Source organism: Saccharomyces paradoxus, chromosome V (genome assembly GCF_002079055.1).
Source record: "Saccharomyces paradoxus chromosome V, complete sequence".
NCBI classification, from domain to species: Eukaryota; Fungi; Ascomycota; class Saccharomycetes; order Saccharomycetales; family Saccharomycetaceae; genus Saccharomyces; species Saccharomyces paradoxus.
In genome coordinates, this window is record NC_047491.1 from 405,629 (window position 1) to 420,475 (window position 14,847).

The window sequence follows — 14,847 nt, forward strand, 5'->3', positions numbered from 1 at the left end:
CGGAAATTTTTGGTAAAGACCAAATTGCAGTGATCTTCATGGTGATAGGTAATACTTCTTGCTGGTGGGGGGCTTCCATCTCGGCAATTTAAAGACATAGGTTTAACCATTTTTAGGGTACTCTAATATCGCATCTGCTAATTGATAAGGGGGCTTTGTTGTATTTTGAGGCTGGTTTCCATTTTCTTCGTTAGAGCTACAAAAGTCGACTTTTTTCGTTAAACAAAAACGATCATAAGATAATAGCGTTGTCAGTTCCTTTCCACAGTTTTGGACTTGTTACTATAATTCGTGAAGCATATTTTGCCAGTGAGTCAAGATTTCATTTTAGTTCTCCTTTTTGAAGAGTGAGTTCGTAGCAAATAAAACAGCAGGAAATAGTTGCTTGTTTTTGTGTGTAAGTACCTTTTAGTTGGAACTCCCGAATATAGTTATCCGACTTTCACTTTCATAATCCACAGCTTTTTCTTAGTGCGTTTTTAGTTCGATAGATTTATCACAAACTATTTTCCCCTTTTCTTATTCCCTTTCCTTCGTTAGCTTGGGTATTATATCATAGATTAACAGAAAGGAGTGAAACAAGAAAAAATGCCTTCATCCATATCTGTCAAGCTAGTGGCTGCAGAGTCATTATATAAGAGGGATGTATTCCGTTCTCCGGATCCGTTTGCTGTGTTGACCATTGATGGTTACCAAACTAAGTCTACTTCCGCAGCGAAGAAAACGTTAAATCCCTATTGGAACGAGACTTTTAAATTCGACGAAATTAATGAAAATTCTATTTTGACCATCCAAGTCTTTGACCAGAAGAAATTTAAGAAGAAGGATCAAGGTTTTCTTGGTGTGGTTAACGTTCGTGTAGGCGACGTTTTAGGCCATTTAGACGAGGATACTGCTACATCGAGTGGTAGACCTCGTGAAGAAACCATTACTCGTGATTTAAAAAAATCTAACGACGGAATGGCTGTCAGCGGTAGATTGATTGTTGTTTTATCAAAACTACCCTCGTCAAGTCCGCATTCACAAGCTCCTTCTGGCCATGCAGCATCTTCTAGTACGGGTACAAGTTCAACTACTCGAACCAATGGTCACTCTTCATCCTCCACCCGTAATCATTCAACGTCTCATCCTTCCAGAGGTACCGCTCAAGCAGTAGAATCAACTCTCCAAAGCGGTACTACTGCTGCTACTAATACTGCAACCACCAGTCATCGTTCCACCAATTCCACATCCAGTGCTACGAGACAATACTCTTCGTTTGAAGACCAGTATGGCCGTTTACCTCCTGGTTGGGAGAGAAGGACGGATAACTTTGGTCGTACATATTACGTCGATCATAACACAAGAACTACCACTTGGAAACGTCCAACACTCGATCAAACAGAAGCTGAACGTGGCAATCAATTAAATGCAAACACTGAATTAGAAAGAAGACAGCATAGAGGAAGAACTTTACCTGGTGGATCGTCAGATAATTCTTCTGTAACAGTTCAAGTTGGGGGTGGTTCAAACATACCACCTGTTAACGGTGCGGCAGCAGCAGCGTTTGCAGCTACAGGCGGCACCACATCTGGTTTAGGTGAACTACCTTCAGGTTGGGAGCAACGGTTTACTCCAGAAGGTAGAGCTTATTTCGTCGACCATAATACTAGAACAACTACCTGGGTAGATCCAAGGAGACAGCAATATATACGTACTTATGGCCCAACAAATACTACGATTCAGCAACAACCGGTATCCCAATTAGGTCCCTTACCTTCTGGATGGGAAATGAGATTGACCAATACGGCCCGTGTATATTTTGTTGACCATAATACCAAAACAACGACTTGGGATGACCCAAGATTACCATCATCATTGGACCAAAATGTTCCTCAATACAAACGTGATTTCAGACGTAAGGTTATTTATTTCAGGTCCCAGCCCGCTCTTAGAATATTACCGGGACAATGTCATATCAAAGTACGCAGAAAGAACATTTTTGAGGATGCTTATCAAGAAATTATGAGACAAACTCCAGAAGATCTAAAGAAGAGATTGATGATCAAGTTTGATGGTGAAGAAGGTTTAGATTACGGTGGTGTTTCCAGAGAATTTTTCTTTTTATTATCACATGAGATGTTTAATCCATTTTACTGTTTGTTCGAATATTCTGCGTATGATAACTATACCATTCAAATAAATCCTAACAGTGGCATTAACCCCGAGCATTTGAATTATTTCAAATTTATTGGTAGAGTTGTGGGTCTTGGTGTTTTCCATAGAAGATTTTTGGATGCATTTTTTGTAGGTGCACTTTACAAAATGATGCTACGTAAAAAAGTCGTATTGCAAGATATGGAAGGTGTTGACGCTGAGGTGTATAATTCATTAAACTGGATGCTTGAGAATAGTATAGACGGTGTCTTGGATCTAACATTTAGTGCCGATGATGAAAGATTCGGTGAAGTTGTAACAGTGGATTTGAAGCCAGATGGGAGGAATATTGAAGTTACTGATGGTAACAAGAAAGAATACGTTGAATTATATACCCAATGGAGAATTGTTGATAGAGTTCAAGAACAATTTAAGGCATTCATGGATGGTTTTAACGAACTAATTCCTGAAGACTTAGTGACTGTGTTTGATGAGCGTGAACTGGAGCTATTGATTGGTGGTATTGCAGAAATTGATATTGAGGATTGGAAAAAACACACTGATTACCGTGGCTACCAAGAGTCGGATGAAGTTATTCAATGGTTTTGGAAGTGTGTCAGTGAATGGGATAACGAACAAAGAGCCCGTTTATTGCAGTTCACCACCGGTACTTCTCGTATACCCGTTAATGGGTTTAAAGATTTACAGGGTTCCGATGGTCCAAGAAGATTCACTATTGAAAAAGCTGGTGAAGTACAACAATTGCCAAAATCCCACACATGTTTTAACAGAGTTGATTTGCCACAATACGTTGATTATGACAGCATGAAACAGAAATTAACATTGGCCGTGGAAGAAACCATAGGTTTCGGTCAAGAATGATCTTTTCTGTACCAGTTTTTTTTTCATTTATGGTTTCCGTTTTCCCCACATTCTCTCTGCTTCAATTATCTTGTTTTATGTTTCAGCTAATAGTAGTAAAGAGAAGATCCTTTTTTTATTATTTTTCTTTGAGTTGTTCATGAAATGATTAATCATCGTTGTTCTTAAACCAGCACAGAAAGCAACAAAGAAAATGGAGGAAAGCGAGAAGTGCTTTTTTGATGATTACGCAAATTTCTTTTCAAGCTCGCCATAAGAGGGTTTTTCCTATCAAAAGGGAGCATGATACCAATAACTTTACATTGCCTTACGCCTCTTATTCTTTTTATATCCTCTTTTAGATTTATATTAATGTGTTTTTTTATTTATATACATATAATGTGCCTGCTTTTTACAACTATACGCTTTTTTATTTCTTTATTTTCTTGCATATTACAATCCTTTCCTTACCACTAAACATCCACACGTATAGTGTATCGGATATTTTATTGAACACCAAAAAAAAGCAGATAATATATTCTTGATTTATTATATTGTACAGAGATGACGAGAAGTAAAAAGAGAACCCAAAACAGAACCGGACTTACACAAATTTTATATATCTGTTTTTCTGTGCTTGTAGACGTATCTTATATTATTAAATTAAAAGTAAACCTAACTTAAACCATTGAGATAAAAAAAGAAACGGAACATTTTCTTACTCATACAAGCAAAACCGCATTGACACAGCCGTCTCTATCTGGTTCATTTGTGACCTGAGCATACTTACCCCAGACAACTTTACCACCAGCGGTAACCATCCCCAATTCAGACACGTTAACTTCAATAATGGTACCCTTGGTCAAAACACCCAGCTGAGTGTACATTGGAGATTGCGGATTTTTCTTAACAGCTAAAATTGGTAAGAAGACAGTTACACCTAACTCTGGATGAGTGACGTTTGCCTTTTTTTGTCTCAAAGCACTTGGTCTGATGATTCTTTCCATCTTAACTGGTCTTCTAGTGAAACCTTCACCGACAAAGGTGTGTTTCGTTATCATTCTCTTCCAGGATTTGGATCTAGATTTACCTGTTTTAATAACTTTGAACATTTCTTCTTCACTTATACCACGAACTTTTGGTAACGGAACTGAAAATTTATCAGCTTTTTCCAACCTCTTTTGTTTAATGGATGAAGAAATGGCTTTGGCTGTATTGTTTTGTTCTCTGTCCAACAGATATGTTGGCAAAGCATCACCATCGGTATCTAATGGTTTGGATGAACCCTTGACCTTAGATTGTTCATGTGCCTTGATCTTCTTTCTCATTGATACCTTTTCAGCATATCTCTTCTTGGCGAATTGTTTACCCTTCCAACCAGTTAGTTTCTGGGCTCTTTCAGAGATCTTATGGGATTCTCTTGCCTCTCTCTTACGTTTCCTTTCTTCGTGATCTAATCTCTTACCATGCTGTTTGATGTGACGCTCGATATAATCGTTTTGAGGCATTGTTCCGTTGTGTATATCAATAGCGATATGAGACTAACTACTGGTAGAAAGTAAAACGCCAGATACTAAAAGTGATTTCTCCTCTAACTACTACCTAGTCTACTTAATCCTCTTAAAAGCGCATCTCATCGCTGTCAGGAAAATTTTTCATCTAACAATTACTAAAACCGTTGCCCACGACATAAAATTTTTCACGCCTTTCCTGTAAGGTTAAGAAAAGAAACCGATGAGCTCTAACATTCTAAAGTGCCAAAAGAGACCAAGAAACAAAAAAGCTAGACTAAAATACAAATTCAAGGATGTCTGAACTTAATGCATTATTAAAAGATATCAACGGTTCGCTCACTTCGACATCAGAATCCTTGGAAAGATTATCTGGGATTTATAGTAATTCTGAGATTGATGAGAATCCTAAGAGTAACCAACTACATGAGCATCTATTTTCCGACGCTAAGAAGCCAACTGAGAAAGTATCGCTGCTATCGTTAAAAAATGGAAGCATGTTGGGGTACATAAATTCTCTATTGATGCTCATAGGTAATAGACTAGATGACAAATGCAAAGATCCTTCCGCTAGGGATGCACGTGAACGCTCTATCCAACACCGTGTGGTATTAGAGCGTGGTGTCAAACCTCTGGAAAAAAAATTAGCTTATCAATTGGACAAGCTGACTAGAGCATATGTCAAAATGGAAAAGGAATACAAAGATGCTGAGAAACGTGCGTTGGAAAGAACTACCTTGCTGAATCACGACGACAGCGAAGATGATGAGTCTAGCGAAGATGAAATAGCATACAGGCCAAATACCTCTGGAATCGTCAACACAAATAAAAAATCATTATCGTACGGGGCTGAAGATGCATCCAAGGAAGGAAACGAGGAAGAAAATGGTGACAATGAATCGGGCGTATATAGACCGCCAAAGATTACCGCTGTCCTACCACCACAACAAACGCATTTCGAAGACAGATTTGATGCCAGAGAACACAAAGATCGTAGTAACAAATCGCGTATGCAAGCCATGGAAGAATATATCAGAGAGTCATCAGACCAACCGGACTGGAGCGCATCTATTGGTGCTGACATTGTGAACCATGGAAGAGGTGGTATTAAATCTTCGAGAGACACAGAAAAGGAACGTAGAGTCACTTCATTTGAAGAAGATAACTTTACCAGATTGAATATTACGAATAAAGCTGAAAAGAGGAAGCAAAAGCAAAGAGAAAGAAATGCAAGGATGAACGTTATTGGTGGTGAAGATTTTGGTATATTCAGTTCAAAGAGGAAGCTAGAAGATAGCACTTCGAGACGTGGGGCGAAGAAGACTCGTTCTGCTTGGGATAGAGCGCAGAGGAGACTATAGGTGTTAGAAGTTCATTTTCTTTATATGCTGAACCTTTATAGACTTATTATTTAAAGGTTGAATGCAAGTGAAGTGACAATTATATAAACCATTAAAAGCAATATCTTGACTTTCACAACATTATGGCATGCGACTTTTTTGACAACATTAATTTTATGATCATTAGTCCTTGCACATTAACTTCTGCCCTTTTTTTTCTTTTTTTTAGTAATAAGCAGAACATGACTTAGCTATCACAGATTAACAATATAGTAAGAACAAGGCATGCAAGAAGTGCCACCATATAATATAAATACAATGATAAACGAATATATTGCCAGAAAAGTTGCTCTCAAGGACATGCAACCATGCGCGATCTGTAGCAAACCATCCACAACAGTTCTTTACAACGCATCTGGTCCAGATTGGCTGTACACATGCGAAATACATTTACAAGATAACCCTCAATTTGTCATTCCCCTCTATAGTACAGAGTATAACGAAGCTGTAGCCCAATTAAAACTAGTGAAGGGGAAAATGGATGGTTTGGCATCAGCCCAAAACCAATTAGGGTCCTGGGATGGTTGGGTTACTAAAATCTTCTCCAAGAAAGAAAAGCAGAAGAAGGACGACTCTAAAAGTCCAGAGCCAACTACAACCGAATCTGCTGATATCTCTCCGGAGACTAAGAACGATGCAGAAATCTTGTTGGAAACACAGAAACAGTACAGCAAAATACTTGACAAAGTTACAGAATTGCAAAAAAAAAGTAGAAAATACGAGCTGGCAAAAATCATGTTTGAAAGCAGAGTCCTAAGAAAACGAACGGAACAACTGAATCGTGAACGATACCTAAAGGAACAAGAAAACTACTCTAATACAGATCCTGAGGATCTGCTTCGAAAACACGTGTTTCCCTCTGTTCCAAAATAGGGAAGCAACAACAAGACCCGTCTCTCTTCCTATGACCCGATACCCAACAACTATCAATTATATAGTATATAAATATCGCCGTGGATTATCTAATCATGGTTCGTAACCAGAAGCTAAGTGTTAATTACATTGCACAGGTCACAAAAGGAAATCAACACGTATTAAGCGACTAAATTACAGCTAATTTTTTTTCTTTCTTTCCAGAGAAGGCAGAAAGTGTGAGCAATGTTTGTATTTCTGACAAGCTGTTGAGAGCAACCAAATGGTGCTTTACCGGGTTTAATAGTCATCGTTGAGCGAATTCAAATTAACAGCGGCTTGTGTCTTCGTTCATTTTACATTTATCACTGAGCGTAAAAAGCTAACTTATTACTTCCTTTTTGCAAAGGTAATTAATTGACGTTTAAGGACTTGTCATTTGTTCAAAAAAGCCTTATAATATTTCTGCAGGTGGCGACAGACCGGCACATGGAAAAAGCTTAGGTAACGAAATTTGATCAAACGAAATCTCGCTTCTGAACTGACTAGATATTTTCATTTAAGGGGTTGACATTTTTTTTACTCATCCAGTCATAATTTCAAAAGCACTTCGTTAACACTTTTGTTTGTCTTTACTTTTGCATTGTGATTATATCAGACCAAATTAAGTGAAGTATTCCTTGTGACCTGAAGACTTCCTTTTTGGAAAGTAATTGATGTTTTAAGACAGTATCGGTTTCCTTTTTTTTTATTTGGGTTTTTTGTCAGTAAGAATTTTGTAATTATAGATTAAGATAAAACAAAAGAAAGCATATTAATAAGGAGTTTTGAAATGGGCACCAGTGATCAAAAAGTTAACGTCGAAGAGGTCGATGTACCTTCAAACTTACAACTAGAATTAGAAAAATCAGGCGCCAGTAGCAACGCATCCCTCCGAAGCCCGACTAAGACCAGCGCTACAAATTTGGCGGGTATGCCTGAAGATGCAAGAGATAATGCATCCATAGCTTCTTCATCGGTAGACTCCCTCAACATGCTATTGGAGCGGCAAAGATTAAGGCAATTGAACCATCCACAACATCAACAGCACATAAGTAGTTCACTAGCAAAGACTTCAACCACGTCTTCATCGTTTTGTTCAAGCGGAAGCTCTAAGAATAAAGTTAAGGAAACCAATCGAATATCTTTAACATACGATCCAGTATCAAAGAGGAAAGTTTTAAATACTTATGAAATCATCAAAGAACTAGGCCATGGACAACATGGAAAAGTGAAGCTGGCAAGAGATATACTCAGTAAACAATTAGTAGCGATTAAAATCGTTGATAGACATGAAAAGAAACAGAGGAAGTTTTTCACATTTATCAAATCGAGTAAAATATCCGAAAACGATAAAATAAAACGAGAAATTGCCATTATGAAAAAGTGCCATCACAAACACGTCGTACAACTGATAGAAGTTCTAGATGATTTAAAATCAAGAAAAATATACTTAGTTCTAGAGTATTGTTCGCGAGGTGAGGTAAAATGGTGTCCACCGGATTGTCTGGAATCAGATGCTAAAGGACCTTCGTTATTAAGTTTTCAAGAAACGCGGGAGATATTGAGAGGCGTAGTGCTCGGATTAGAATATCTACATTACCAAGGGATAATTCATCGAGATATTAAGCCTGCCAACTTATTAATATCAGGAGATGGCACTGTCAAGATTTCGGATTTTGGAGTTTCATTGGCTGCCAGCAGTACAAATAGTTCTGATAGTAGCGAATCCATAGACGAGTTAGAATTGGCGAAAACAGTGGGTACGCCTGCATTTTTTGCCCCCGAAATGTGCCTGGGTGAGGATGCATTCACCAAGTATAATTTAACAAAAGAAAATTTATTTCGTGGCTCTTGCATCTCGTTCATGATAGATATTTGGGCTGTAGGTGTGACCTTGTACTGTCTTCTTTTTGGAATGTTACCTTTTTTTTCTGATTTTGAACTGAAACTATTTGAAAAAATTGTAAATGACCCGTTAAAATTTCCAACATATAAAGAGATACAGTCCAACAACGTGTCTAAAGTTTCTTGTGAGGAAGAATACAAGATGGCAAAAGACCTTTTATTGAAATTACTAGAAAAAAATCCTCAAAAAAGAATGACGATACCAGAAATTAAGAAACACCCTTTTGTTTCATGGGATTTTGACCATATACCAGAAAATGATGAAAAGTTACTCTCTTCTACCCTCGAACAAAAGTTACGTTTCCAATGTAATCAAACTGATCAATTTGAACCCATTTCTATCTCAAAGCACGAATTGAAAAACGCTGTCTCTGGTGTCGGAAAAAAAATCAAAGAATCCGTACTAAAGAGCATTCCGCTGAAGGATCCATCAGATCTCTCAAATAACAATTACCTTCAGCCAACGGAAACCAATAGAAGCAGAGGTGACGCTAACGTTATCGTAAGCGAAGGCTCAGTATTATCAAACATTAAGGAATTAAGTGCCGATGATAGGTGTTTGAACACTGACAGTGATACTAATAATTACGATTATGACAATGATCAGTACAGTGGCGATGATAACGATGGACATTTAACTAAAAGAGAACTAGAACGAGAATTAAACAAATTTGACGATAAACACGAGGCCAGCAATATGGTTAATTTACCTATCAACTCTTCATTTGCATCGTTGGATAGTTTTTACATAGATAATTTTGCAATGGCTAGAATGGGAATGGGCCCTCCAGAAGCGGGAGATTCGGTTTCATCTGCACCAAATCTTCCCTCTGCACCATCTTCAACAAGACTTGGCCGATCTCCAGTCTTTGGTGGTGTGTCCAATCAACCAAGTCCAATTCGTCCTGTTTTACCACAACAAAAGTCATCATTTTATGCGACAGGCCGGTATGATAAGAGCCACAGTAGTTTTCTTAGAAATTCCTCATCTCATTTAACGTCATACAATTCCGGTAGACCATCTTCAAGAAGCAGCCGAATGAACTCTCGTAACCAAAACTTACCAAAAATACCAGATAGCTTTTCCAAAAGCTCAACTGCAAAATTGGCCGAACGAAGAGTTCCAAAAGATTTAGAAATGCCGGTACCAAAGAAAAATCTTAACGTTGAACATTCAAAGAAATTTCCCGTGAAGAACAATAACAAAGCACCCACTACAAAAGATCCACCGAGGAAAAATACTAATACCAATGATAAGCCAGTCTCCAAAAATTCTCCTATAAAATCATTATATCAACGGATGAAGCAATCTAAGGATAATTCACAAACATTCGAAGTACGTAGAGGAAATTTTTTCAGTCACTTTAATGGAGATGATGACGATAGCAGTAGTCAATCCTCCGTTACCAGTTCTGGCTCAGAATCGGATTCTGAATTATCATCCACTTCATCTTCCTGTACATCTGGAACCCCATCTCGGAATAGTTCTAACAACTATAATAATGCACATTCAGAAACAGAATCTTTACCTTTTGAGTTTGGTGTTGATTCAGAAGATGGAAGTGGTGTACTGTTAAGAGATTTACCCAACGAAGACCAGATAAGACCGTTTCTGGATATACAACCATATCGACGCATGAAAGTCAGAAGTTCTGTAAACCCCAAGCCACCTTCCGTATCATCTTCTTCATCTTCATCAGAGGACGAAGAGGAATTGATTTTAAACGTCGGGGCTGCAGGTCACCGTAGAAGGCACAATTCTTCAAGACCTGATGAACTATCCGCTAGTCCACAGAGGGGATCAAATAATGTCATGTATTCAAATGGAAGTGTTCATGACAGCGAGACGACCATAACGCCGCATAACGTAGATGGTTTGACGTTGCATCGAACACCCAGCCATAGTCAACCCGTTAGTAACCCTGGTTTGTTAGTACTACCAAAGCATTTTGATCAAAAAAAGGCCACGACGGAAACCTCTAATCTAACAGATATTGTTGAATTTAACGGTAGTAACAATTACCAAAAGGAAAAAGATTATGGTAAAGTTCTTTATTCAAGGGACTTGTTGAAAGATGCTCTAAGCTCCACTAATGCAGGCAGAAGAAGATCCATACCCTCAAATAAAATAAGAGGAAGAAAGGGCGCGAGTATTGCCATGAGTACTAATATCGGCGGTGATGAGCATCCCAGAAATACCAGCTGCAATGGTGATAAAAAACAAGAAAGTGGAGGTAGAAGACAAAGGACTCACGAAAGATCGCGATCTTTAACAGTCGCGGAACTGAATGAAGAAAAGAGAAGGAGTGCACTTCCATGAGTGCAAATTTTTAAGAAATCTCCATCGCCCTACGATGGCAAGGAGATATATGTCAGGAAGCATTAATTGTCTACTCATGTTAGCATGCACGCAAATATGTGTATGTTCAAGAAAATTCTGAATTTAGAAGGCATGTGATTTACAATCCTCTTATAATGAATTGAATATCATTAATAGGCTTAAAATAATATATGATGTAGATCTTTTAGTTTAGCATAATATAATCTATAAATCTATAATATTTTTATTCTAAATTATTAAAGGGTGGCGAGAGAAGTGTACTTGTGCTTAGAAAACTTTTTTGTTTCTTCACCTCACTCTAAGAAGTGTCTATTCGTTTCAAAATCATTACTAGTGAGTGTCATTAAACTGTTTCAATTTGGATTTTCCGTATCTTAAGTATTTTATAAAGAAGCATGAGTTTTAACGTGCTGGTTCAAATTATCGCTTCTGCTGAAGTTCTTATTGCAGATGTGGCATGTAAAAGGTTTTTCGCACATATGTAAGGATCTGACATGCCTCTTTAAATGCTCTTGTCTTTTGAATCTTCTATCGCAAAATTCACATCCAAATTGCTTGGAAGCGTCTGGAATTAGAGAAGGCTTTCTTCCGCGAGTCTTCTGCATGTTGCCTGTTTTCTTTCTCGCCACTAAACCATGAGAAGAGAAGGAGGATGATACTGAAGGTGACGGTGTTGAAGGAGAGGGGGAAGATGATGATTCTGATATGATAGATAGTAAGTCCTTTTTCGAATCATCGCAGAATTTGGAGACTGGCTCAACCATCTCAAAGTCACTACCAGACTTAAATGGATTTGTTGTCTTTGCAATGCTTTGAAGAGAGAAATCCTTATTATTTCCGACCAATTTTAACGGATTTATTATGGCATGGTCACTCCCATCGCTATCGTCATTAGAGGAAACGTCAACCCCCGAATTTATGAGCACTTCATTTTCTTGCTCAAGGGGATGCGACTTAATAAGAGTACTTTTCCTACTCCTAAAGAATCTATTTTTGAACATTTTTTGCGAGGAAGAACTTTCGTTCGGAACAGGTTCACAACCAAGGTTATTATTATTATTATTATTGTTATTATTATTACTGCTACTACTACCGAATATGTTTAATTTGAAGTAGTCCTTAACTCTTTTTTTGGATTGGGGCACAGTAGTAAAAGAATCCTCGAGCTCATCATCAATATTATCGATTGGATCTATTATGAATTCATGGATTTCCAAATTTTTCAAGGTATTAGTACTAGAAATCCGGTTTAATCCGTCAAGAGGCTGCTGTTTAGGAAAGGAAAATCTTTCATTGAGTTCTAGCTCTTCATCGCTAACCATTAATACATCGCTCTCATTATTCAAGTCAATGTCATCATCATCATCATCATCATTTTCAACGACATCGTTATTGAATAATGGCTCGTTAAGTTCCCTTTTACCAAAAAACTCGTATTCGTAATAGTTGCCGTTTTCTGTACGATAATCTGATATCGAAAGCCTTCTTTCCAGCTGATTTGATGTCGTTGTTGTGATTGCAGAACCGTCGACGATAGTATTGCCTGTCAGATCGTTGATAATTTCAACATTGTTATTATCAATTTCCTTGGCATTGGCGTTGGCATTTGGTATGAGCTGGAGAGTAAAATGTTGCTTTTCATTATTGCGACTCTCGTTAGGAAGCTCAGTCTTGGAATTCAGAGTGTAACTGAAAACCGTGTCATTTGACTCGAATCTTTGCAAAGGGTATAAAGACATGCTTGTCTGTGTATGTTATCCTAATACTTCACTTGTTTCTGGATAATTATAAAGTTGAGCTGCTCTACTATACAAATTTAAATTAAAATATCATCGTCTTGCTCAAAATTAACTCATGCCACCTATGGTTCTCACTCGCCTATCCAGCTATCTATATATAACTTACAAGGTCTCGCTAGTAATCGCTCCGGGCAACAACCTGGGCAAAAGCCCTCGGAACAGTAAAAGCCACCTTTCCGTGGGTTATCCGCTGAAATTTTTGTTCCATTTCCGAAGCGTCGCACTTGCAACCGTAACTGAGAGAAAAACAGCACCCAATTGGGCCATATGTGATTAACGCCGGGCGGCTATGCGCATTTGATTAAGTATATCCGCCTAGAGCAGTAACTGCTATAAGAAATTGCTCCAGGGAAATGGCTTGACTTGCTGCAAGCGCAGGGGTATTTGCGGATGAAATGTGTATAATAACCACGTAGGTGGTTGGTAGCGGAACATCGCTACTCCCTATGTTCTCGGAATGCAAACAGGGGTATAACAGGTGTCAAAAAAAAAAAGAAAACTAAGAAAAAATAAGGAAGAGAGTAATGGAGATGGCTTGAATATCACCTTTCTGTCTTGCAAAAAATTGGTGATGTACTTTCTTATATTGACCCGATGAATGATCAAATTCGTGAATACAATGTTGACAGTTATTTATTTTACTATCCTCTCCTTGCGCAGATATCGAATCATTCTTCTGTGATTCAATTATGGAGAATTAATGCTGACAGCCGCGCCTTTTCGGTATGGTGCGTTGTTAATCGAAATCATACTATGAGGACCGTTGTATGAAGAGATCCGTACACCTTTTACACCCAAACATTTCATATTTACGAAGCTATATAATGTTTTTTTTTTGGGAGAATTAACGCCTTTTTCATCGTGTTGTGTTTTTGTAGGATCTTTTGCGCAATGGCATCTCACTTTCGCAGATTGCTTGAAATTTCAAATGGGTATTGACAGCATTCACTCGTGCGCCGGGAAATAACGCTAGGCGTCTATCGTAACATAACCGTGTGGTTTACTAACTATATAGTGATATATACCTTGAATCCTTACTTTAGAGTATATCTTAATTTACCTTCGAGGCAAAGAGACATACACATAATCAAACAGGAAAAGTATGTTATAAAAGCGAATAATGCGATAGAGAAGTAAGCGGAAGGGAATAATTATAATAGAACGTCGTTGTCGTAGAGCCCAGATCCAACCAACAGCTATAGTTTTTCAATCCAAATCGTGGTGCGTTCAGGATGAGCAATAGTAAAGTGTAACACAATATATGGTCAATAATTGGCGTTGACACTGTAATCAAATAGCATTGATGACTGAAGTGGTGGAGGCAAGACAAATTTTTATAGCAAAAAAAAACCATAGGCGTTTCTATTAATCCTTTGTTTTATTCAGTATTTTAAAAATCCCCTCATTACTAACTTCAAATGTTTACCGAATTTGTACGTAATTTTAGATGCCAAAAAAGAGAGCTTCCAACGGTAGAAACAAGAAGGGTAGAGGTCACGTCAAGCCAGTGAGATGTGTTAACTGTTCCAAGTCCATTCCAAAGGACAAAGCTATCAAGAGAATGGCTATAAGAAACATTGTTGAAGCTGCCGCCGTCAGAGATTTGTCTGAAGCCTCTGTTTACCCAGAATACGCTCTACCAAAAACCTATAATAAGTTGCACTACTGTGTTTCTTGTGCTATTCACGCTAGAATTGTTAGAGTTAGATCCAGAGAAGACAGAAAGAACAGAGCTCCTCCACAAAGACCAAGATTCAACAGGGATAACAAAGTTTCTCCAGCAGCAGCCGCAAAGAAAGCTTTGTAAATATGAAAAAAAAAACAATATAAATCAAATGGTCGCTGAACAAGGTGTCATTTATGTTTTTTAATAGAGGCTCTGTCTTTTATAATTGTGTATTTTAATAATATGATTATATAGTATATTTTTCAAGAATAGAATTTCTGCGCATATGACTTCGTTTAATATTCGATTCACAGAATACAGATGTATCCGTATT

General features: G+C 37.8%; 7 protein-coding genes across 7 annotated transcripts; 5 read left to right on the forward strand and 2 right to left on the reverse strand.

Moving 5' to 3' along the window:
* Positions 1 to 588: 588 nt before the first annotated feature.
* RSP5 (NEDD4 family E3 ubiquitin-protein ligase) lies at positions 589 to 3,018 on the forward strand (the record flags this gene model as incomplete). The annotated part of the gene is made up of 1 exon (XM_033910055.1): positions 589 to 3,018. The coding sequence occupies one exon, from the start codon at positions 589 to 591 to the stop codon at positions 3,016 to 3,018; it is 2,430 nt and encodes an 809-aa protein (XP_033765946.1).
* A 701-nt stretch (positions 3,019 to 3,719) lies between these two features.
* Positions 3,720 to 4,505, reverse strand: NSA2 (rRNA-processing protein NSA2; the record flags this gene model as incomplete). The annotated part of the gene is made up of 1 exon (XM_033910056.1): positions 3,720 to 4,505. One exon carries the CDS (start codon positions 4,503 to 4,505, stop codon positions 3,720 to 3,722), a length of 786 nt encoding a protein of 261 aa, XP_033765947.1.
* Positions 4,506 to 4,804: 299 nt separating this feature from the next.
* Positions 4,805 to 5,869, forward strand: LCP5 (small subunit rRNA maturation protein LCP5; the record flags this gene model as incomplete). Its single annotated transcript, XM_033910057.1, has 1 exon — positions 4,805 to 5,869. The coding sequence occupies one exon, from the start codon at positions 4,805 to 4,807 to the stop codon at positions 5,867 to 5,869; it is 1,065 nt and encodes a 354-aa protein (XP_033765948.1).
* Positions 5,870 to 6,166: 297 nt separating this feature from the next.
* On the forward strand, positions 6,167 to 6,781 carry VFA1 (Vfa1p; the record flags this gene model as incomplete). Its single annotated transcript, XM_033910058.1, has 1 exon — positions 6,167 to 6,781. One exon carries the CDS (start codon positions 6,167 to 6,169, stop codon positions 6,779 to 6,781), a length of 615 nt encoding a protein of 204 aa, XP_033765949.1.
* An 811-nt stretch (positions 6,782 to 7,592) lies between these two features.
* Positions 7,593 to 11,027, forward strand: SAK1 (serine/threonine protein kinase SAK1; the record flags this gene model as incomplete). The annotated part of the gene is made up of 1 exon (XM_033910059.1): positions 7,593 to 11,027. The coding sequence occupies one exon, from the start codon at positions 7,593 to 7,595 to the stop codon at positions 11,025 to 11,027; it is 3,435 nt and encodes a 1,144-aa protein (XP_033765950.1).
* Positions 11,028 to 11,431: 404 nt separating this feature from the next.
* Positions 11,432 to 12,787, reverse strand: COM2 (Com2p; the record flags this gene model as incomplete). Its single annotated transcript, XM_033910060.1, has 1 exon — positions 11,432 to 12,787. The coding sequence occupies one exon, from the start codon at positions 12,785 to 12,787 to the stop codon at positions 11,432 to 11,434; it is 1,356 nt and encodes a 451-aa protein (XP_033765951.1).
* A 1,507-nt stretch (positions 12,788 to 14,294) lies between these two features.
* RPS26B (40S ribosomal protein eS26) lies at positions 14,295 to 14,654 on the forward strand (the record flags this gene model as incomplete). Its single annotated transcript, XM_033910061.1, has 1 exon — positions 14,295 to 14,654. The coding sequence occupies one exon, from the start codon at positions 14,295 to 14,297 to the stop codon at positions 14,652 to 14,654; it is 360 nt and encodes a 119-aa protein (XP_033765952.1).
* Between the last annotated feature and the right edge of the window lie 193 nt (positions 14,655 to 14,847).